Here is a 25785-nt window from a genome sequence, read left to right as displayed (position 1 = left end):
GTATGACTGATAATTTGGTTTGATAGCTCCTATCAAAGCTTTGGCAAATGCAATACAAATTGTGTTTTCAGCTTAAAGGGGAATGAAACCTTTGTAACAAGTAGGCTTGTGTCGAAACAGAAAAATCAAAGAATAGGAACAAAGAAAGTCTGAGAAAAATCGGACAAATAATGAGAAAGTTATGAGCATTTGAATATCGCAATCACTAATGCTATGGGGATCCTCCTATTGGCAATGCGACAAGGATGTGTGATGTCACATATGAACAACTTTCTCTTTGATGGACTATAAAATACCCCTAAAATTTCGCTTTTTGCTTTTTCTAATGGTGATACAAACTCTTTATCCATGATGTATTGTTTAAAAATCTGTATTACATGCCCTCCTATAGAAAGAACAAATGATCTACTGATAGATGTGATAAAAGAGGCAGTTTAAGTGAAATATATACTAAGATAATGGGGAGAGTTGTTCACAAGTGACATCACACATCTTTGTCGCATTGCCAGTTTGAGGATCTCCATAGCATTAGTGATTGCAATATTCAAATGCTCATAACTTTCTCATTATTTGTCTGATTTTTCTCAAACTTTCGTTGATCTGTTTCTTTGATTTTTCTGTTTTCACACAAGCTATCTTGTTCCAAAGGTTTCATTCTCCTTTAATGTACAGTTATTATTCTAAGTCAAGATCAGATGGGGTGAGGGGTTGATTTTACCTCCTCCCCCTTCCACACCCAAAGAACAGCAACAATAAGCTGGCTTGGTTAGGGTTGAAATCCCTATTTGAATAGTTATAAAAACATACAATTTTACATTTTTATAGTAATAATTCATTTACATGCAGTGGTTACCCCTGCCCAATGTTTGAGGGTGGGGGCAGGGTGTAAGGTGGGCGTAGAATGGTGAGTCTTCTTTTCTGAAAATTTTACTTACCGATCCGCAGAATTCTATGAGGTCATCAAACATACAAATACCCCACTGCCTGTCTGTCCATGGTTTGTCCTGAGGCTGAAATAAAAACAGAAAAGGAAAAATGAAAATGATCTGAACCAATTGCTAAGAAAGCCTACCTGTAGGCAAGCAACTGGAAGACTGAAGGCTTAAGGTCCTCTCCAAGGGACCCAGTAATGAGGAAAAACCTTACTTGGAATTATATTTTTTTTAAATAAAGTATTCAAACCAAAAAAGGAACTATAGACAAGGCACTAGGAATTTAAAAGAATCTTTTCTCTTTATTGCACTTTAAATTTTTGTATGAAACATGATATAAATTTTATGTATGTTATCATTTATTGATATATTATTCCACTTATATGGGTAGTTTGGTTGCGACAAAATATTACCAGAATAATTTCAAAATTCATAAATATAAATGAAAGTATGCGCAGTAAACACTGATTTCATGAGAAAGTCTACAAAACCAAGGTTGAACTGAATTTTGTGAAATCATGAAATCTAAGCTGAAAAACAATCACACTGAAGATCGCCAACACAGATAAGCACGTGTGGGACAGCATGCTATTATTGCTTGAAAAAAGACTCAACATTTTGGTGAAATGTCATGCTCATTTTGCTTATTTCTCAGCAATTACACAATTTCTTCCAGAATCCTTAGCCACATATTTTTCATTCATACATTTGGGTGGTTATTTTATTGGGTTCCGTCCGAACTCATTTTGAAATTGTTACAACAAACTGGCATTTATTTCTAACATAAGTATTAAGAATGGGACATAAGGTATCCTTGTATAGTGCTCAAAAGCTAAGAACTAAAATGCATCGACTTACCAATAATCTGATGATGTTTTTCAAAAGCATTTCAAAGAAAGGAAGGGCAACATCGGCATACGTGCCTAATACAGCATGTAAGATATCCGAGATTTTACTGAGTAGGTAGACATCATCATCATCCTGCATTGATAGAAACAGAAAAGAAACAGGTAAAAATTAGTCTTCCTCTATCATGTCTCCTTGGGCATTGAAAAGGTAACCACACAAGCAGATATATTTAATGAAAATAATAATCTGCTTTTATACAATGTGTCCCTGAAAAAGGAAACTGAGATTGATCAATGATTTATCATAACTTATTCTGAATCAAAATTCATGAATAACCCATCATTTTAAAACTTAGTTTTCTCTTTCATTCCACGCATGAGTGAGTAAAAACAATTTGAAGACAGGAAACAAAAAAATTGTTGTTTGGTGGGAAGTATGTGCAATTCTCCTTAAAATCTACATTCAAAACTTTCATTTCCTGCCCTTTCATAAGACACCACAACCACTAACAAGTGGAATGCCTCTGGCCGTCTCACCTGCATCACGCGATTCAATATAGCAGCAGTGCTGATTTTGAAAACTACTATAACTCGCACAAGATGTTCAGTGATACTTGGTTACTCTTATTTCCACGTTTTATGAACTAGACCAATACACTTATAGAGATATGATGGCAATTCAACAAATACCCCCAACGTGGCCAAAGATCTTTGACCTTACATGACCTTTGACCTTGATCATGTGACCTGAAACTCGCACAGGATGTTCAGTGATACTTGATTACTATTATGTCCAAGTTTTATGAACTAGACCAACACACTTTCAAATTTATGGCTGTAATTCAACAAATACCCCAATTTGGCCAAAGTTCATTGACCCTAAATGACCTTTGACCTTGATCATGTGACCTGAAACTTGCACAGGATGTTCAGTAATACTTGATTACTATTATGTCCAAGTTTCATGAATCAGATCCATAAACTTTCAAAGTTATGATGGTAATTCAACAGATACCCCCAATTCGGCCAAAGTTCATTGACCCTAAATGACCTTTGACCTTGGTCATGTGATGTGAAACTCATGCAGGATGTTCAGTGATACTTGATTAACCTTATGTATAAGTTTCATGAACTAGGTCCATATATTTTCTAAGTTATGATGACATTTCAAAAACTTAACCTTAGGTTAAGATTTTGATGTTGATTCCCCCAACATGGTCTAAGTTCATTGACCCTAAATGACCTTTGACCTTGGTCATGTGACATGAAACTCAGGCAGGATGTTCAGTAATACTTGATTAACCTTATGGCCAAGTTTCATGAACTAGGTCCATATACTTTCTAAGTTATGCTGTCATTTCAAAAACTTAACCTCAGGTTAAGATTTGGTGTTGACGCCGCCGCCGCCGTCGCCGCCGCCGTCGGAAAAGCGGCGCCTATAGTCTCACTCTGCTATGCAGGTGAGACAAAAATGCTTCAGAATAAAGAGTAATGTTCATTTGAAATAGTGCTTGCATTTTAATAATTTCATTCAACAAATTTGTTAGACTGTTGCCTTTCCTAGCACTAGACAAAGGTAACAAAATAATCGAAGCGTAGATTGCCAATGAAACTAACTGGGTAGTCAATGAAAATTAAGTGAGCTGAAAATGGCTGTCATTGTCACTTTCTGTTTAACACAACAAAAACAAAAAGTATTTCTTCTAGAAATAGGATGATCTGGAAGCCTTTAACAAATTGCTGAGGCTTTTCGACATCGCTTCTCCAGCCGAGAGGTTCCAATCCAGTCAACCATTGACACAACATAAGGAAAACCAAGAAGAGGGTGCAACAAGACTGAACTTGAACAAGGGTTGGTCGGGTAGGAGGAGAACGGTTAAAACTGCTGAAAACATTGATCATTTACGGCGCACACTGGATCAGAACCCACATTTATCAAGGAGGAATGGAATGGGAATATCCAAGTCCTCATTTCAACGGATCATCAGGAATGACACCTCGTGGTACCCATTTCGCACGATGTGCTGTCACCAACTTCGGTGACCCATCGAGGAGACTTCGCTCGCGCTAATGGCTACTGGTAAGAGTCCCAGGGATCATCACAAACATTGTAATAGGAGATGAAGCCCCTTTCTTCATGAAAGGGCGAGTACACAGTCAGAACGCGAGGCAATACGCTCCTGCCGGTGATCCACCACCATTCCACTTCAATCGCAACATCTCACGCAAAATGGTATCTGGTTGGATGGGAATGTGCAGATATGGAGCATTGATTGGCCAAATTTTCTTCAACAACTTGGACGGAAATAGCTATTTGCGCATCATCAAACAATAGATTTTTCAGCGCCAGGATGATGGTAGCATCTGGGAGATTTGGTGGATAAAAGATGGGGCTCCGGCACATTCAAGAATCAATGGGACGGGACGAATGGCAGAGCTCTTCAATGAGAGAGTGGGCGCAACTCATTATCCTGTAAAGTGGCCTCCCAGATCCACCAACCTCCTGCCACACGACTTCTGGGGCGACCTAAACAGCAAGATATATAAACCACCGCCTGACCTTGAAAACCTTTATATGAGAATCGTTACTGACGAAACAGTGGCTATCTTGAAACACGATGAACTTTAAAAAAAAAGCAATAACTTTATGAACGAAATATACTAATAAAATGCAACATGAAATTAAATAACGTGATGTTGATCTGTGTCTTTGTTAATCTCTTACTGGTCCACATTTTACTTTTTTGTTTCAAAGCGAAAGTTTGTGAGGTTGAATCAATGAAGCATGTTTGTAGAAACATGCAGGGGGGGGGTTGAAAAAGAGAAATGGGATAAAAGCGAGCTGTGTTTGTCATCAAAACCACCACCATCATCACCATCCTTACCACATCATCATCATCACAACCATCATCGTCGTCATCATCATCTATGTCATCATCATTATCGTCATCACCATCCCTTCTTCATTACTTTCTCACCTCATCTTGAAGTCCTTCTTCTACAATGTCATCATAGTCTTCATCTTTTCTTTGTTCTGTTATAGAAAAATGAAGAAAACTGGTGAGAGGTCTTCATTTCAATATTGTGAATTTACTGGAAAAAAAGAAAAAAATTGATGAATACAAAATAATTAATACAACTCTCTTAATCAATACCATCAAATATCATATATGCCATTCAGTTAAACCCTGATTAAAATAAACCTCTTGCTTAATGAAAATAAGTGCAACAAAGTCAATAGCAGTGTCAAATAAAGATGTTAACAAATTTTTTATTTACCAACTGCCAGAGAATTAATTAACCATATCATGTTACCATTAAAAAAAAAATTGAAATTAAGTCTTTTAGGAAGCTAATAGATTATTCTCCGTCATTGCCACATCTAAAGTATTCTTCAATTAGGGCATAAACATTCAGTTTGAAAGTATAACATGGAAAATGTTTGCAGTTTTGTATGATGTGTGAACGGCTCTCCCATTCTCTTTACCTTGTCTCTCCTGTTGTCTCTTGAAGTGCTGTTCAAACATGTCATTCAAGGTCGTCCCAACTTCCTGCATTTGATTGGGATTTAACGATCTCTGTCCCAAGAACTCTATACACTGTGGACACAGAGAAATGTAAAATAGATCACTCGGCAAATGACAGTAACATCAATGTGTGCATGTGGGACTACAGATAACAATAATAATAGACAGTTCTTGTATAGCACATAACACATTATGAATAACGTCTCTATGCGCTTCCAAAGGACTTGGATATTATTACCCCAGCTGTAGCTCAAGCAGCCTTCCAGCGCTCAGTGCACATCAAGGAATAAACTCCTTCAGATTGCAATATAGAAACTAAGTAATCAGAAGCTCATTCAATTTTCAGTATTAATTCAATATCTGCTAATTATTTATGTCAGTGCACATTTTCAATATTTGTAGGTAGATGAATTTTGGTAAGAATATTTTTTATCAGTTTTCTCTTCTCATTTTAATATTTAAGTACAAAATGAAACTAGACACCTATAAATGAATCCAACATCGAAGCACTGTAACTTACGGTGGTCATAATGGGGCGGGGGGTCCAAAGATGAACAAAGGTGTCATATGAAAACTTGAGAATTACATATGGTTGTTTTTTCTTTTACATTTGGAGCCTTTGCACAGGCCATGAATACGAAGAGAGAAGAATAAACGCTCTCTTCGAGCCGAGAAGTATTTTCTAGCTGGCTTTTGTCATTTTTCCTGTGACAAAAGGCACTGTAATGGGTTATTTAATGAGCCAGGTAAGTCGCTATGTCACAATATTAATTTTCTTTTGTGAGGCGAACATGAAGCCTCCCATTAAAAATAACAACAAAAACAGCATTCCAAACCGAAATGTCTATAGCACATTTTTTCTTTATACTTTGTTCACACTACCGATCAAAAACAGTACTCGAACCAACTTGGTCCATAGCTACATCTATTTTTCTTCACATTTTTTATTCATTTTTCAATATCAAGACCCACCTTACTGAAAGACTCCATATGCTGTTGCAGGATGTCCACCTCTGGTTCCGTCTGGACGGCTTTGAGTAACTCCGGGTAGATATAAGCCCACTTTGCATCCAAGTAGTCCTCTCCTTTGATCTTGGCACATTCCAAGAGAAGCGGAAGCGACTCAGCGGCAGTATACCTCACAAGTGCAATAGGTACGTCAAGGAAGGGTCTAATTCATTGTGTAAATGGGGCAATATATATGGCAAGCGAGGGTAAGTATATCTGCTAAATTTGAATTATTGGTTCTTTATGCAATGAAATACAACTACATCACCAAACCAAAACAATAACCTTTGATTAACATTAGAAATTACGATTGACCAAGGAAATTAATGTCATTTTCATATCTTTCTGTGGTCACTGAAACATAACTTGTAATGCTATAGATGATCCTGGCTCATTCTTTCACCACCATCACCACCACAACCTCACTACCCCCACCCCACCTCCACCACAAACACACCACTTTCAGAACCCCACCAGCACCCCCACAACCACCATCAACACCACCATCGATATCTTAAAACCACAAACTTTTTCTGATCATAGTTCTTTCTATTCTCCTATAGGGCTGTGAGTGATCACGACTACCAAAGAGTTGAAAAGGATGAAGAATGTTTTAAAAAAGTTGAAATTGAAAGAGCTCCCATACAGAGGAAAGCTACAATAACCAGAAATAAACTAAAAATCAAAACACACAAAGGGCTGAAATCGACCAAAAGCTGAACTCTCACACCCCTGTATACTATTTTTTTTTGTAAAGGATATCATCATGAAAGTAGAACTTGAGGAGAGGCACCATGATCTCCACCACCTGATCGGTGTAATCAGAAAAGGCTTCCTTCAATTCCCTGGCGTAACAGACCAACATCTGACAGGCCGTGCTCTTGTCTTCCAAGCCAGCCGTCTTGATACCAAAACTTTGCTACGGTGAACAAATGTGCAACATAATATGCAAGTTGAGGTATTATAAGCTTAAAGAAAATCACATAGAATCAAACAGAATGACCAGAATGTGTTTGTATGTATAGGTATATAAAGTGGGTTCCAAAAGAAACTTATCAAGGTTTGCAAGGGCACTGCACAAATTCCACTCAGTCTAATTGAACAATATTTTTACACAGGCTAGCTTAAATAATCCTTACTTAGCACATGTCAATAATTAAGAGATTGGTTCAATCACAGAGAGGCAATAGCCTCTCTGATCAATTGGTTTCTGAATCCAAAGTCACAAAATGGCAAGCGAAAGACAAATGAAAATGAGACATAAACTTCCAAGTTTATTACACATGCTCTTCAAAGGTATGTTTAAGTGATTGGCTCAATCACAAAGAAGCTCCTGGAAGTTAACATCAAAATTTTAAATGACTGTAACAATCACACAGATCCCTGTGGGGATATCCCGGCAAGAGGGGGATACTAGTAATTTGAACACGGTGTGTATCTGTGTGTAGCTGTGCGAGATAAAAACCACAAAAACATCACCAGAGACTCACCTGGTCACCTAGATTTACAAACTGCCATCCTTCTTCTTCACTGATGTTCTTGGCAGCCTCGGCTGAAATTTGGAAGGGAAAGTGAATTCATGAGTTTTGATAACAACTATTACATGAATTCAGATTCTTTCCACGACATTGTAGAAGACTGTTATAGCAAACGAGGTCCATTGTACATGATTAATCTTCAGATGCCATCACATTCAAAATATGACAAATAGACAGGTTAATTGCTTGGGCAGAAATCTGGAATGTAGTCCCAGACATGTATTTCTGTGTATGGTGCCCGTGACTCTATGCAGAATGAATTTGTTATGATTTAAAATTTTACAGCATACAGCAATTAATCATGGTGCATAATAGCAGTCTTTACCAGATAACTCAAAAAAAGAACTAAACATTATCTTCATCTATATTATTTTGAGAATGTGTGAGCCTTAACAGATTAACAAACAGCCTCAAGATCAAGTCAAACTCACAATCAAGGAGGGCTACTTCTGGTTTGAGGGATGCAGTCTTTAGCAAGGGTTTCATGACGACTGGCAGATAGTTGGCAAAGCTAGGTCCTAAGAGTTTGCACATCCTGGCCCATGCTGAGATCATGTACGACGTCTGTGGGTCGTCGTCTTCGAGCTCGCTGGAATCGGTCTGAGTTCGTAACAGGAGGTCCATCACCTCGTTGGCGTCTTGCATGAACTGGGGAGTATAAAGTTTATGTCATTGTACTTTTCATAAATATATTCACATTCATCATCCCAATCATATTTCATCATCAGTCAAATCCAAATCACAACACAAGGAATAGTATTAGTAATAGCAATAGTATTACAATGATAATCTTGTTGTCATATTCATCAATCGCAAAGAGCCAAGTTGCTAAGTCAGAATAAATCCTTGGATTAAACAAAGCTTATACCAATAGTCATGGCACCATGATAGAATAGTTAACATATATGTCTGATTATATAACACATTTTTATTCTATGGAAACAACTAAATTTCTGGTTACGTTACAACAGATAAATCACATGATGTTTGTACAAAGTTTTAATGAATTCAGGTGACAGAACTGGACCCGGTTTCATAAAACTAATTACAATAACAAATTTCCAATAACAGTTAAAAGCTACAGAAATCCTCATTGATTGACTGACTGACAGTATTGTGCATTTCTTATTACAAAACGGGACCCAGATATATCTCCTGATCAATAAATGTTACAAGAAAAGCAAGGAAGCCTACAAAACAGCCCCACAATGTGTAAAAGTTGGTAACCAAATTTAATGACCAACTATTATCAATAGCACAGTCATCTTCAAGCAAAGACTACCTTCTGTGTTCCGACAGCCAAACCGATCAAACTGACGCACTCGATCGTCTTCCCCCTCAGCAACCTATACTCCTTTGTGTTAGCATTCTGAATGATATATTTGAGGCTGGGCATGAACTTATCGTAGAACGGTGTGAAATTTTCCTCTGTCGTGTCAGCAACGGCAGCAAGTGTGGTCACCATTTGTTCCAAGACTAATTTAGTTCCTTTCTGTAGGAGCTGAAACGATAGGAAAGAACAAATTGAAAGTGATTTACTGACTTACAAAACTATTTCAGTAATAATTCCCAGGCAGTTACGAATGATCTGAGTAACGGACATCAACTGAACATGTACTGTTACAGATCTGTATCACAATTGGCCATCCATTATTAAACCACAACTTAAAGGTCAAGTCCACTTCAGAAAAATGTTGATTTTAATCAATAGAGAAAAATCAGAAAGCAATATGCTGAAAATTTCATCAAAATCGGATGTGAAATAAAAAAGTTATGACATTTTTAAGTTTCGCTTATTATTCACAAAATAGTTACATGCACAATTTAGTCACATGCAAATGAGAGAATCGATGATGTCCCTCACTCACTATTTCTTTTGTTTTTCATTGTTTGAATTATACATTATTTCAATTTTTACAGATTTGACAATAAGGACAAACTTGACTGACCCATACAATGTTAAACAATGGTTCAGGGAGAAATAAGATTGTTTCACAGGACAATGGGGAGAAAATTAGAATATTTCATATTTCCTATAATAAAATACAAAAGAAATAGTGAGTGAGTGATGTCATCAGTTCCCTCATTTGCATACTGACCGGGATGTGCATAGTTTTGTGAAATTAAGCGAAACCTAAGAATGTCATAACTTTCTTATTTTACATCCGATTTTGATAAAACTTTCAGCATTATGCTTGTTGGATTTTTCTCTTTTTATTCAAATCAACTTTTTGTTGGGGTGGACTTGTCCTTTAAGGCCAGACCTTATAAATACAGGCCTATCTGTTCCAAGTCTAATTTGGTTCCTTTCTGTAGGAGCTGAATTGATAGAAAAGAATAGAAATGGACAGTTGACATTTTATTTTCTATTATTGACCCCTCAAAATTATTATTTCTCTTGTTTCTGCAATAGCTGCCACAGTGGTCATCATTTGATCAAAGACTAATTTTGGTTCCATTCTGTCTGATCTGAATCAAAAGAAAGGAAAATCAACATGTTCCACTGACCATTCAAAACCTTATAGCATGAAATATTAAAATGAAAATTCAGTGACCACTTGCAACCTGGGTGATAAGATTTGTTTATGATTTTCACTGACATATGTTATGAGCTACTGTTACAATTTGTCAAAATTATCACATCATGCAGCTCTACCAGGGAAGTGTCACCTGTCAACACTGAAACCACAGAATATTGGACAAACAGGATGACAGAGGCTGAAAATAGGGATATCAGAATGTTTCCTGTATCTCAGTACAGACAGATTTTTCACAATAATATTAGCAACATTGGATGAAGTGTTTATCACTTCCACCAAAAGTTGGGACTGTACCTATCAATAGGCATAAAATGAAGAAAAAAAAATTTATTGTTAAAAGATAAAAATCAAAAATAGAAATCATCCCAAAAATTCATTTTGCCCTAAATAGATCGTGGGCCCAGCAGCCACTGTGCAGTGCTAGATTGACATTGTTCTACCCTTAAGGACGTTCCACAGTTATGTTTGTGCGCATTATGATCTGCGCATAGTTTACACTCTGCGCGCTGACGTCACAATGGATGAACAGGTGATTAATTAGCTGCGGGTATGTGCTGATTTTTCTCATCTTCTGCACTTTAACTGCAGATCCGATGCGTTATTTCATGAAGCTAAAAAATTGAATTATTCCATGGACCATTCAGAAAAAAGATTCTCTACAATTTCAAAATACTATACTCTGCGGTGCTGCCAAGAATCACGAATATTACCCCGAGTTTGAATAAATGGTAGAGTGGTTTTGATTTTTTCTTCACATAGATACAAAGCATTCGGCGCATTTTTGGTGTTTTAAAAAGCACATTTGCTCTAATAAAAATACTGATAGTTTAAAAACAAGCACATGAACCCCTATTTTTTAATGTTTGTTCCTCTTAGGTATACCTTCCTCTACAGCACTACAAATTTTGGTGAAAATGACATGGATTTTGAATAAAGTGCAGCATTTATTGTACTTTTGTAGTTTGTTACTGAAATTTCACATTTTTTAGATTGGGATTTTGTTATCTTTTACGCCATTTTTAAGAACTGACAGTGCTGTTAAACTTAAAATTGCAAACAAATAGCACTATAAATATATTCTCCATTCTAACGATACAATTATTAACTCTCTTGCGAAATTTGATGACTTTTTCATGTATTTTGACTGAGTAATGGAGGTTTAAACTCATTGTAGTAATCTTGGGCGGTCTAAAAATGCCAAATTCTTTTGAATGCGTAATTCTTAAGAACATCAATTTGGGTGAACTTTGAAGTTCTATAGCAAAAAATCAAGCACATGGACCTATGTTAATTTTTGCATATTTCGAATATTAAGGTTCTAAAGTATCTATGTGCAAAGTGAAGTCTTACCTCTTGCATTTTAACAGCAATGATGGCTTCTAGCTTTTCTAGGATGGACTGGAGATATGGTTGAAGGATGGACTTTGGACAGTCCTCACTGAAGTTGACCAGCGCTGCACCGGCATGGGCTTGGACACGCGGATGACCATAATCGTCCAGTGCTCGGAGAAGTCCTCCAATGACCTGGAAGAAACAATAAATTACGAATATTAAACAGAAATTCCGGTCATGGTAGCCATCACAAAATTAATACCAAGTAAGTAATTCTGATTAAACTTTCCCAGGTTTGAATCTATGTAGATGTTAGAAAAAAATTAGTCAGCACTTCGATGGAATGCTATGATTCATCTTACTTCTTCGGTATCATCACAAAGACAATATACAAAATAATTCACATATATTTATTCGATACTTAGTTACTTACTTAATTCTAAAGACTTTTCTTACTGCAACAATAGAGATACAGTGGTGCTCAAAAGTTAGTGTACCCCACTAGGGCCTTTTATGCAATGGGGCTGTAAAAGTGAAAATATTCAAGTGTTCATGTTCTGCCGTCTCTTAGATATTTTATTGTCAAGTCAGGTGATAAGATATTACATTCAATAGAGTTTGTTTCTCTGGGCTCGCCGAATATTGCACCGTTGTCTACATTCAACACTCAGCACGAAGGAGAGCATTCTGTGGTGGGGCTCATTAAGTTTTTTAGCACAACTATAAGATTGTCTACACATTGTGATCTTGCACATCTTTTGCATAAAACAGAGGGGATATTTACAACACAAACAAATTACTAGCACAGTGTATACATCCAGCTTCATCATTATAACTACAGTAGACTTCCCTTTCTTTGTTTTTGTTAAATAGTTTTAAACATTCACAAGACCCTTGACAAGTTATAATATGTCATTATTTGTAATACCTGTATTCTTTTCCCAGCATCAAATAATTTTGTTGCTGCTAAAAAAAATAAAATTATATACCTTGTCGTGGAACTTCAACTCAAATGTGGGAGCGAAATCAGTTGCCATCTGACCTAACGCATTGCAGGCTGCATAACGAACTCTCGGATGCTGCCAAAAGAGGGAGATAAACAGAATCAACACGGATAAGCATTTACATACAGAACGGCTTCAATCTCTGGAAGTCAATAGTTTGAGTCATAACAAAGACTTTTTCTTAGAGCAGAAACGAACCAGGGTAATGATAGTTGCACCGTGTATCCTATGGAAAAAGCAGTTTAAATGTCCAGCTATTATTACTAATGATATCGTCTCTTAAATTTCCTTTTTTTTCCTTACGAACTATATATGCATGGGATTTAGGGGGTAATTTACTCTTTTCTCCCCTCCCCTTAACGGAATAGGCCTTTGGACTGGTGTTAGCACGTGGTCTGGATGCAAGATCCGACACCTTCCAAAATATTTATAATGAACACTTAATCTAGGTATGGCAATCCAATCTTACACGTTGCCTAACAGTTACACCTTGATTTACACTGGGAATTCTTGCCTATGTACATTACAAAGGCATTGCCAGTCTAGCACCTTGCCAAACACTTTGCTTTCAATTGGTGTATATAATTCTTATCCATCTATTATAAAGGCAATACAAGTCTAACACCTTGTCTAACACTTGGCTTTACACCACAACAATCCCTACCTCATCAAGTAAGTACGGCAGTACAGAGTCTAACACCGACTGCAACAGTGTTTCCATTTCTTTGTGACACCCTTCGCCAACAGCTGACACAGCCATAAGAGCAGCATGCCTCGACTTCCAGTCAGCTAAAGATGGAACAGAGGATGGTGAATAATTGAATATAGACAGGGGTGTGAGTGGTCACAAATAAAAAGATCTGAAAAAGCTGAAGAGTGTTGAAAAAGTATTGAACAGTGAGAGATCAGGCTGCACCAAATGGCCTAGTTGGGTATTCAATCTTATGAATAGGCCTTTGGACTGGTGTTAGCACGTGGTCTGGATGCAAGATCCGACACCTTCCAAAATATTTATAATGAACACTTAATCTAGGTATGGCAATCCAATCTTACACCTGCCTAACAGTTACACCTTGATTTACACTTGAACAGTGAGAGATCAGGCTGCACCAAATGGCCTAGTTGGGTATTCAATCTTATGAAGATAGCGAATAAGCATGACTGTGGTGGAACAATATATCACATGAGGTGAGTAAGTGATGCCCTATTAAAAAGGGGCATAGCATGTTTTTAGTAAACACAAAATTTTGTGTCAATGGAATATTTAATACATATGTTGTACAACATCTCAGAAGTTGACAAAACTATGAATACCAGGAAGAATTATTGATTTTTTTTACAGTAAACCATGAAAATGAGAAAAAAAATTCAATGATTTGTAAATGTTTCTCTCAAAATCATTGCTCAGTGCGGTTACTTGTAATTAACTTAATATACTCAATATTTTGCAAAAACACAAACAGATATTTTGTATGCCACGAAGAAATGACTACGGAATTACCTTGCTGTAACATTTTGGGGATGGCATTGATAATATGTGGGAGTATCGTCTTTCCTCCAATTCCACACGCGAACCTATCAAGGGCGCTTTCTCCTGCCACGGCGTTGCTGTCATTGTCTTCGTCGTCGATCTCATCAGAGTTTGCCCAGTCGGGGTCATCCTCCAGATCCATCATCATGTTCAGCATCAATGGAACTGGAAAATAAATGATAAGCATAATAATGAAGATGAAGACAATGAAGACAACGTTGATGATGATGTTGGTGGTGATGATGATGGTAATGATGATGATACCAATGACGATGACGATGATTCTCTTGGGACGAGAACAATCTGTTCAACTAAGGCCTTTTTAATATGACATAGATGTGACAAATAAGTAATAACACACACTTTGCAAAATGAAATAATAACTGTAGATTACTAATAACAAAACCATATTTGTTCAGACTATGGTCTAATTCTCAGATCATCTAACACCATCATAGCTAGAACCACTTGGTCTACTATACAGTTTGGTCTAATTACCATTTGGTCCAAATTTAGTTAAATGCCCAGATGGTCTTCGGGTAATATATTTCATTAGCGTATATGGTCACAAGAGAAAAGATCTCAACGATGTTGTGTACTGTCCTATGTAAAAATCTTTGACACAAAAGACTATTTGAGGAGCCGAGTTTTAAAAAAATGTAGAACGATACCAGGAAAATGATTCCCTGGTCTAATTTCCACTTCTTGCACATTGTCACATAAAAACTTTATTGCATTGGATTGAAACAAACTTATGAATTAGGATTAGATCATGTAAGATAAGACCCAAAAGGAAGTTAACAAAATAGTTGTAGACCATGTGACATTTCACCACTGCTGCTACCACACACTCACCACAACTCTCAATATGCTTGGGATATCTCCTTAAAGTTGCCGCTGCGGCTTCTGCCAACGTCACCACCATCTCCAAGCCAAGTTGTCTCCAACTGTCGGGGAAACTGCTTTCCTGAATGATCTGCAAGAGACAACAAAACCTAGATACCATCGGAGTTCTTCGGCAAGACCACGATCATCTTGAAACAAGGAGAAAACTGACCAACACAGGGTGAGACCTCTCACTGACTGTATGTTATGAAAAGCTAGTCTTAAATATACCTGTTGAGAAAACTATCAACAATACAGAGAATTAGCCTAGGCCTATATTTTTTTTGTAAAGAAAAACTAAAATGTTTTAATAGGAAAGGTACTTGTTTTGCTACTTGGTAACATAATTAGAGTGGTATGAGTGTATTGAGCAGTGAATTAATGTGGTATAACTCAAATTGGCCTGTATTGCAAGACTGCAATGCCCAGAATGTTGCATTATGGTTAGGAACGTGGCCAGATATGAGTAGATGAGGACTTGATGTGGTGCACTATACAAGACTGCTGGTACATATTTACTTTAAATAAAGCTTTATCAATTTTTAAAGAGAGTATTTGAAAGGCAAAACAAAGAAGAAAAATTATATATCATCAAAATTCTAATAAGCTCAAGAAAAAAATAATGAAAAAGTTCATGGAATTTACTGTGTTTATACACTGGGGGGTGTTCCACAAAGAGACAAATGGGGTGTTGCAAGAAACTGGCGATCAATTGCAAGTCTATATTTGGTCCCTAAATCAATCATATGTCTTGCAGTTAATTGCAAATTAGTGATTGATTGCTAATCTACTCCTTGAAACAAGAAGTTTAATCTTATTTGCTATAACTAACGTTAATCAGTTGTAAAATTGCAACAGAATATTTGCAATTGATCGCAGATATTTTCTTGCAACACCCCCTTAGAACGCCAATGTGCACATGATATTTAAGACATAATCTGATTGAGTTATACACGGAAGTGCATATCCTGTGCGCATGATCAGGGCCCCCAAAAAATAAAAAGTTGCTCTGATAACAAGACTTGCTGAAATGTCAACTACCACGACAACAGTGAAAAAATCTGCTTTCCACTGGCTCTTCCAATGAAAGGTGATATATTCCAGCAAGAGTTGAGCACTATCATAGCAACTGTTTATGAAATGGGGCCCTAACTATTGCAGTAATGCAGCTTATACCGCATTGAACTGAAATTTAAGAGTGATTCAAAAGTTACACTTAAATCTTTGTGAAACTCAAATTTGTACTTACACCAACGGCAAGGTTAAGGATGGAGTCCATGTAGGGTCTGAGGAGCTTGGGCGTGCTTTCCTCCAACTCTAGGAAAGCTTTGAGTAGAGTGTCATCTTCCTGTCCCTTGATACTCTCTGTCACGATCTGAGGAGATTTAATACATCAAAATTGGTTTATAGAAGAGACCCCAGTTTTGAGATCTTGGCAGTCAACTGAATTATTGCATTGAAAATTGAGAGGCACATCATCCAACAACTTCCAAACTTAGTTGTAAAAATATCATGCTAATTTATGCATAAACTCACACTTTTGCTTTCTAAATGACACTCTTGTAGAATGCTCTTCGTAGTGTTCTTTACAAATATACATAAAAAATTATACCCAATTGAATGAATGCATAAATAAACAGAAAAATAAGTAGGTAAATAAGTAAATGAATAAGTAAATGAATGAACAAATGTACATATGAATAAATACATAAATAAAATAGAAATAAAATAAAATAAAATAAATTAAATTGAATTAAAATAAAATAAACAAAACAAAATAAAATAAAATATCTACTCACATCCAGAACACTAGGCATAAGATCCATGAAATGTTTCTGTATGGCTTTCTCTTTTCCATTTGTGACTATGAATGATATTGTAGCCTTGGCAGCAACAACTCGAACCTGTTAAAAAGAAATGCACAAAAGAGTTCTTAGGCCAACAGTCAGAAGGCAATATAGGAGGATACTAATCAATGGGCAATTCCATAAAATGATCAACCTTTTTGTACATCCAGCCCCCATTTTTCTCAAGTCTTACTTCACTTCATAAACTGGCAGTCATGGTCCTTTGAGAACATTGCAGACTGTCAAAAGAACCACAAATCAGAGACAGAAAATTTCATGAAGGTCCCACATATAGAAGGTCGGACGTACATATGTTATGGAATTGCTCTAATACATGTCTGGGCATTTTGGCGTGTACCAGTAATCCAGCTACATTGGAAGGGGGGGTGATTACTAATTGATGCAGAGGTTTGAGCTTTGGTAGGTGTTTTACAAAGGTGTTTGTTATATTACTAGTGACTTTACAAATGACTAGTGATCCTTCCTTGGGCACTAAATCAACACCGATGATATGGTGTATATATCATATACCACAAGAAAAGGGTCACCAGTCATTCATAAAGCTGTTCGTAAGTTGAGAGCGACTTTAAGAACGACTGGTGATCCTTTCTTGTGGTAAGTGATATTCACCATCAAATGTACATTGGTGATTATTAAGCGCGTAAGAAAGGTTCACCAGTCGTTCTTAAAGTCGCTCTTAACTTACAAACATCTTTAAGAAACGGTACCCTGGTCACAAACTTTTGATGATAAAGTTAAAGGTAAGCCCAAATCTGATGGATACACGTCTATAAAAACGAAATTACACACATGAACACACAGCCATCTGATGATCAGTGTTTGAATTAATCCAAAGCATCTAAGGCCACTGCCTCAGATGCTCTATTGATTGGCCTCGGACATTTTTTGTGCCCCTTTTTATTTTTCAAATTTGAGTAGTAATATAGCAATGCGCATAGTGGCATTGCCTAAACATATTGAAATTCAAGCCTTGCAACTGCTTTATGATTTTGTTGCGCTTTTTTTTCTTCTATAAACATAGGCAATTGTTGATCAGTTTGTACAAAAAATAATAAATGAAATAATAATGAATTTAAAATGATTTTATTTTACCTGCGGTTGTTCTTGTTTTTCAAGGCATTGAGCCAACATGCCTTTGATGACGACCAGGTAATACTCTTGCTTGTTGCCAAAAATACCAGGAAAATTACTGTGAAGGAAAGCCACAAACATGAATTATCATTAAGAATGGTCTTTATAGTTAAAATAATTACAGACTTAAACATTCCTATAACAGAAGGACACAGACATATTTCGTCCTTTTATATCATTGGGTGTTAACATAAACACATACCTAAAATGGGTTGAATGAATTTAGTCTTGTAATTTTTGTTTTTTAATTGGGAGTAATTTCCTAAAAACATACCAAAAATGGGTTGAATGAAATCAGTCATGTAATTTTTTGTTTTTTAATTGGGAGTAATTTCCTAGAAACATACCTAAAATGGGTTGAATGAAATCGGTTTGGTAATTTTTTTTTTTAATTGGGAGTAATTTACTAAAAACATACCAAAATGGGTTGAATGAAATCAGTCTTGTAATTTCAATTGGGAGTCCTATCCTTTTTTTGGCTGGATGAGCCAAAACATTTTCTTCCTCTCTCTTATTCTAGAGTTATTTTGTCTTTTGACTGCTGGTAAGTCCACGGCCCAATAACAAAGTTTTCATAGCAATTGATCATGGAGCCAATTTCTACGACTGATTACATTGATTATTGTGTATGATCGATCATAAAAAATAGCCCCATGAACAATTGAAAAAATTCATTTTACAGGTAACAGAAGAAAAAAAAATTCCTTGACGCACATATGGCAGGGAAATAAAAAGGGAAGTGAAATGGAAATTGAAAGTATGGATCCTTTCCGAACCATAAACCTTATGACTTCAACAGGATATCACAAATTAATTTTTATCTATGAAATCGGAAATTTACAGGAAATAAAGTTAAAGTGGGGTACTCTTGAACTTTAAAAAGGTGAGATTTCCCAATGGATTTTATACATAATTGCCCGTTGTGGGAATAAACTCAAAATGAGTTCGAACAGGATCAAACAAAATAACCACAAATGGGTTGTAATGTATGAATAAGATATATGTGGTAAATAATTCCAGTAATTGCTGATTAATAAGCAAATATGTTTCAATCCAGCTCGAAGTCAGATTTTTTCCAAGAAAATAATTATGCACTCACCCACATATCCTTATCTCTGTGTTGGCAGTATATATTTTTTTTCAGCTCAAGTTTCTTAATTTTATGTCTAAACCCACTTGGTCTACTATTAATAAGGTCTACTAACAGTTCAGTCCAACCATCACTTGGTCGTCTAATACTCATATGGTCTAACTCAGTGTTCTAGCTAGACCCATTTTAGTGGTGGTCGTTATTTCATGGCATTACAACAGTTTTTTCAGGTCGAGTTAGTGGTGTTAAAAGCCAAAAGTTATGGAACATCAATGTAATAACAATCTGACATTAGCAAATCTTTGAAAATAAACCAATAGTTATCAAATATAAGATTGTTTAAAGTAAATTATGCCAACAAAACAAGATTAAAGATGGAATTGAACACAAGTGCAATTAATCTATGCAAGGATTTAGTTTTGAAGCACTTTTCATTTGAAATTAGTGGTGGACGGAAGCAGTATTTTTCATGAGTGGTTGTTGGAAATCTTCTGTGCCGGTTGAGCCTGACCACTGCCGTGAACTATAACTTTAACACTTGTCTAACCATCATTTAGCCTCTTGCTAAATGACTACTAACTGTTACATTTTGTCAAAAGAATGTTTAGTTTATGAACAGTTCATCTAATCAGAAGTGTAAAACAAAATGCACATAGACTAACTGTAAAATACCGGTAGAAAAAATGGTAAACGGGCCAATTTCACCAAATCATAAGTAGACAACTGATTGTAGATGAACTAAAGTTAGATCCTGTGGGATGAGATGAAACAGAGAGTTGGTATGGACTAAATGGCAATTTACCCTTGTACCTACTTGAAAATATGAAGTGCGCTTTCCTTGAGCTCGGGGCTGCTTGATGTGCTACATTGGAATAAGAACTGGAGGATATCCGGCCACAGCTGGTTCCCATCATCATCTACAAATAACAAAAAAGATTCTAAGCAGGGTAGGAAAAAAAAAATTTCTCAATTTTTATTCAAAGGGCTATTTTCCTTTTAGTCTTGTCTTGCGTTAAGTCAGCATATGCAGCATACTTGCCAACTTTAGAAGAAAAAAAAAGAGGAATCCATTTTTCTGAGTAACGAGCGTGTGACATTTTGCGGGGGAAGGGTGTGGGGGTACCCCCCTGCCACGCCCACGGTTAGACATTTTTGGAATTTCAGAACGTGAAATGGGGGTTTTCCTTCACTTTTGAAGTGCCTTTTACCTGTCCACAAAGAAAAAATCTTAATTTTGTCCCAGTGTAATGAAGCATGAAACAGGAAAATCAACAGGATTCCTTTCATGAAATTGTACCAATTTTTTAGACTTCAAAAACATGTAGATATATTTCCATTACAATATTGTACTAACTGGATATATCCTGAATGAAAATTTGGATGAGATTGATAGAAGTGAAATAACTGGATATTTCTCAGAATACTCCTTCTTGTATTTCTGATTAATTTTGGGTTTGCTCATTTTGACTTTATTTCACGAAAACAGACTACTAGTAACAGTCTAAATGCACATGTAACTTACACATGAACTTAGAATCTATGCAATTGCAAATGCACCGGTACGGTACTCACTGTCATGACCCAGGGAGAAAGCGGGCCGGAGCTCCCGGGGTTTACACTGTCACTGTGTTGTACTGCCCACTGCACTGTCTGCCTAACGATCGGAATCACAGTCACATTCACAATCCAAACGATGCATTGGCGACGGTATCCACTTTCCACACACTAAATTTGTAATTTTTGGCTTTAAAATTCTACAGAAAAACTATATCCTTTGGCCATTAGCATTAGACCGACGATCGTTGAGCTGGATCTTACGTTTGCACACGTATTATGCACTTGTTTAATGCATGCAGCGCGGTATCGCGACGTCCGGTGACGTCGCAGCATGCATTGTATTTGCACGTGTTGTCCTCTAGCTGTGTTTGCACGCGCTTCTGCAATGTGCGCACCATGTGAGATAGGCAAAGTGAAAAACTACATACAAGAGTGTGTTCAGTTGGTGGAAAAATAATGCTATTTGGGATATCGCGATATCCAGGTGCCCGCAAGCTTCAGTTTTGTCTAACCTTCGCTCCAGCTGTTTTTTCAATATTATCAATGTAAAAGTTAATGAAAATCGGAATTATGGGGTTAATATTCGTAATGCGGAATTGGCAATAAAATATCGGGATGATTCCGCCAAAATCGGGATGGTTGGCAAGTATGTATGCAGGCTTTCTGTATTCCGCCAACTAGTCTTGGGGGAAATTATGTAGGCTAGAATGTAGGCATGCAAATATCCATCCCATCCCAAGTAATAGTGCATACCCCCCAGCCCCCAAAACAGGGTTTGAACCCTGACAATCAGTGTCTTGAATTTAACAATAAGATGGCGAGCAAGTTCTGCAATGGCCTTGCAGACTTTCTACCTCAGCGGACCATCTGTGATATGTTGCAGTACCTGTACCAGCTGTGCTTTTATACATGTATATCCTAGATGTCTTGTGGGTTGTTGGATCCCACCCTTCCCCTCCCAAGAAATTTGGTTAAAAACCCAATAACAACATTCTTAACCTTACCGATGAGATTGTGGCAAGTTCTGCGATGGTATCACAGACCTTCCGCCTCAGCGGGCCATCTGTGATATGCTGCAGGATCTGTACCAGCTGTGTTTTCATCATTTCCTAGATGTCTTGTGTGTTGTTGGATCCCACCCTTCCCCTCCCCAGAAACTTTGTTAAAAACCCAATAATCAGTCTTAAACTTACCGATGAGATTACGGGCAAGTTTTGTGATGGCATCACAGACTTTCCGCCTCAAAGGGCAATCTGTGATATACTACAGTACCTGTACCAGCTGTGTTTTTATCATCTCCTGGACATCCTGTGGATTGTTGGATCCCACTTTTCACCTCCCTTGAAACTTGGTTGAAAATCCAATAAAATTTTAAACCTTACTGATGAGATTGCGGGCAAGTTCTGCGATGGCCTCGCAGACTTTCTACCTCAGCAGACCATCTGTGATATGTTGCAGTACCTGTACCAGCTGTGTTTTTATCTTCTCCTGGACATCCTGTGGATTGTTGGATCCCACTTTTCCCCTCCCCAGAAACTTGAAACTTGGTTGAAAATCCAATAAAATTTTTAACCTTACCGATGAGATTGCGGGCAAGTTCTGCGATGGCCTCGCAGACTTTCTACCTCAGCGGACCATCTGTGATATGTTGCAGTACCTGTACCAGCTGTGCTTTTATCACTTCCTAGACATCTTGTGGATTGTTGGATCCCCCTTCCCCCACCCCTCCCCCTATCTCCTTCAGCCCAGAAACTAAATAACCTAATGATCACAGTCTCAAACCTACCGATGAGATTGCGGGCAAGTTCTGCGATGGCATCACAGACCTTCCGCCTCAACGAGCCATCTGTGATGTGCTGCAGGATCTGTACCAGCTGTGTTTTGATCATCTCCTGCACATCCTGAGGGGTGTTGGGCCATAACTCGTCAAAGTTGGTATTGAAGACACGTCGGAGTAGGACAGCAGCAAGCTGTGTTCTCTGCACAAGGTAAGGAGGTACAGAAGACAATGTCTAAAGGTTAAGTAAGTGCACCCCAGTCAACAAGTTTGCTTTGGATAAACCGAGAAAAAAATCTTTAAGGCATAACACTAAAAATAAAGACATAATATAAGAGTTACAGCATTTTATAATTTTGCTCATTTTCATATTATGTGCACAAATTGAGCAGCATGTAAACTGATGTCACAAATTCACTACATTAGCTTAATTATTTTCATTGTAAAGATATGAAAATATTTTAATTTTCCCATCTGTAATGAAAAACATGGTTTGATTCTTACAAGGACATGCAAAATCACAATTATTGTAACTCATTATGAATAAATCATGAAATTTCCCAAGCCATTTTCAATTTGTTCTCACTTGTGCCCCAATAAATTATAATCATTGCTGGATTGCACTTATTACCCTAGCTTTAGCTTCTGCTTCCAGCAGCACAATTTACAAATTATGTGTCCTATAAAGAAGTGACCTTCCGTCTTGCCATGAAAATATAAAATTCAAGGCCCTGTTCTTTTCCTGGAAATAACTCAGTTGGAGTCAGGAAGTCAAGCAAGATGTAAACTAGAAAAAAGAAATGCAGAATTTTCATTTTTTATTTTGCAGGAAATACAGACAAATCTGTGAGCCATTTCTAGAGAAAGAGGAAGACTATATACATACCTCTGGAGGTCCTTGATTGCCTATCGTCTGGATGAGGAACTGAACTTTAATTGCCGGTGCTATGCCTTCGTATGCTTGCTGGAAACAAAGTCATGAGAAGAAAACATGTTGAATGAATAACACAAATAACACAATTACCGGGGTGTTGGCTCAGTTGGTAGAGCGTCCGTCTCACAACCGGGAGGTCCGGGGTTCAAACCCCGGCCGCGTCAGATCAAAAGACGTTAAAAGATGGGAGTTGCTGCTACCCAATTTGGCGTTCAACGATTAAAGGGATAGTCGATCTGGCACTGCCCAGCGGCTGCCGAGCAAACAATCAATTGGGCAAAGCAAATTTTCTGATTATTTCATTTGTTTATTTCGAACAATAAAATATGGATTTTCATTTTTTACATTTTCAATCCCTATTATCAGCTTTTGTGAACATGTACGGTATGCATGGATATCACATTACATGTGTAATCTTTTCTCTTTTTAATAGAAGTTAAAGCATATAAAGGGGAAAGTTCAACATGATGTATAGTTGGTTTGAACGAAAGCAGAAAAAAAAAAGAAACACATCAATGAGGATTTGTCTTGTCTATAATTTAAAGCCCATAGTTTTTATTGTTATGCGGGTTGTTATGGCAAATGAACTTGAAGATTGACTTGACCTTCTGAAGAATTTTTGCTGGGGACCTGTGATAATCCATCAAAGAATAAAGTAGGTATTAGTTTTTATTTTGTAATGTCACATGCAAACATCTCCCCAATATGTCAGTCATGGGATCAATTCCATGTCGTGCCTTTTTTATCAGAAAAGTGTTTTACCTGTGCATTCAGTATAGGCCCCGTCTTACAAAGAGTGGCGATTGATCCGATCAATCACAACTATGGACGGCCAGCAATGTCAACATCTATTATGCATGTTTGTTCAAAATATTTTCTACCTTTGATGTATATTCATCATGCAGTCATTGATTTCTTGAAAATTCCCTGTGCTTCTCTTTGTTTACAAAGGACATTGTGCAAATTTCCTGTAGAAAAAATTATGACATTGATGGATTTCCATGGAGTCACGATTGATTGGATCAATCGTGAGTCCTTGTAAGACGGGAATTAATGGAATCTTTATAACATGGCATATTTGGGACAGCTGCTCCTACGTACAATTCAAAACTTTACAAAGTCATAACCTTTTTTATTCTTCGACTGATTCTCTTCATTCATCTTCACCGATATTTCCCCTTTCTGCTTTCATTCCCAGCTATTGCCAGTGTGAACTGCACCTTTGAAACTTCACTTGGCAGAAATAAATCCCCTTCGACTATTAATCTTACAATAACGCACTTAACCAAACAAGACTTGAAAAAAATGACCCTTACAAGTTTTGCTCAAGGTTATATCTTTATCTTCATCTAAAAATATAAAACATTTTAAGACAAATGAAAGCATATTTAACCTTCAGTTCAACTCAATATTCGTAATACTTTTTTTTCTTTATAGCGCATGATATACAGCTCAACAATATCCACATTCCAATGACTTCTTTAAATAGTCCCAAAAAAATAATTTAACATTAAGTTTATAGGCAACTAGGTCTGTCTGTACTGCCATCAAATTTCATCATACGATTAAGCGCTCGTTTAAAATAGTCTGCAGGCACAGACCCTTGTTTTTCGCAATTTCGCATAGTGCATAAAACAGTCTGAAGCAGTGAGACTAGATTCACTATGTACTGTGGCTAGCTCTACCACACAGACAGAGTCTTTGGAGTCTAGACCTAGTCTTCACTCTAGACCTGTTATTTGGTCAAGTGTCAAAATATGAGTCTGTGCTTGCGCTTGCAGACGTTTGTGACCTCATTCACAATCAACATTAAACCAATATAAGCTACTCGCTACTTAAAACAAATGTCATGAATGTGTCAGACAGATTAACCCCCTCCCCATGCAATGATTAATGCTAGTCGTTTGACCAATTGATAAATTCAATTTTACCACAAAAAATATGTGGATTGTGCATCTCGAGTCACGATGACATAAGAAATTACAGCATGATTTGAATCAACAATAAAGTTAACGTTAGTCTGTCAAACAATAACAGTTGGATTTTTTAATTTGATTTTTGTTGTTGTCAAACCTCTCATCTGAAGACTGAATTGTAAACTAAAGAATTTTTAGTGCGTTTTTCTCATCTGATGGACCAAGGACATATTAATACCTTGGATTATTCGGCATTATCCTAGTTTAACTTAAGACAGTCACCGGTGACTAACCAGTCCATTCACTGCCATTTATATCGTCAGCACTGGTGACTTCTTTTCACTTCCATTGACTTAATACACAACGA

General features: G+C 37.0%; 1 protein-coding gene across 3 annotated transcripts in view; it reads right to left on the bottom strand.

Moving 5' to 3' along the window:
* The window catches only part of LOC135157127 (importin-5-like), a 34076-nt gene extending 9839 nt beyond the window's left edge, over positions 1–24237 (bottom strand). Inside the window, exons 1-20 of one of the 3 annotated variants that reach the window (XM_064111698.1) lie at positions 23455–24237; positions 22578–22770; positions 20049–20151; positions 18106–18202; positions 16945–17049; positions 16395–16520; positions 15116–15236; positions 14231–14425; positions 13394–13518; positions 12715–12804; positions 11744–11917; positions 9136–9354; positions 8285–8501; positions 7806–7867; positions 7078–7234; positions 6280–6452; positions 5268–5379; positions 4759–4814; positions 1791–1913; positions 936–1010 (exon numbers count right to left, since the gene is read on the bottom strand). In XM_064111698.1, the coding sequence (XP_063967768.1) occupies positions 936–1010; positions 1791–1913; positions 4759–4814; positions 5268–5379; positions 6280–6452; positions 7078–7234; positions 7806–7867; positions 8285–8501; positions 9136–9354; positions 11744–11917; positions 12715–12804; positions 13394–13518; positions 14231–14425; positions 15116–15236; positions 16395–16520; positions 16945–17049; positions 18106–18202; positions 20049–20151; positions 22578–22680 (2433 nt within the window). In that variant the 5' untranslated portion in view covers positions 22681–22770; positions 23455–24237. Of the gene's footprint in view, positions 1–935; positions 1011–1790; positions 1914–4758; positions 4815–5267; positions 5380–6279; positions 6453–7077; positions 7235–7805; positions 7868–8284; positions 8502–9135; positions 9355–11743; positions 11918–12714; positions 12805–13393; positions 13519–14230; positions 14426–15115; positions 15237–16394; positions 16521–16944; positions 17050–18105; positions 18203–20048; positions 20152–21795; positions 21802–22369; positions 22399–22577; positions 22771–23454 lie in introns of those variants that run through there. The other 2 variants (XM_064111699.1, XM_064111700.1) reach the window with 2 other exon arrangements.
* Between the last annotated feature and the right edge of the window lie 1548 nt (positions 24238–25785).

The sequence above is a fragment of the Lytechinus pictus genome, chromosome 16 (genome assembly GCF_037042905.1).
Source record: "Lytechinus pictus isolate F3 Inbred chromosome 16, Lp3.0, whole genome shotgun sequence".
Classification (NCBI taxonomy): Eukaryota; Metazoa; Echinodermata; class Echinoidea; order Temnopleuroida; family Toxopneustidae; genus Lytechinus; species Lytechinus pictus.
This window is presented reverse-complemented; position numbering and strand designations above follow the sequence as displayed.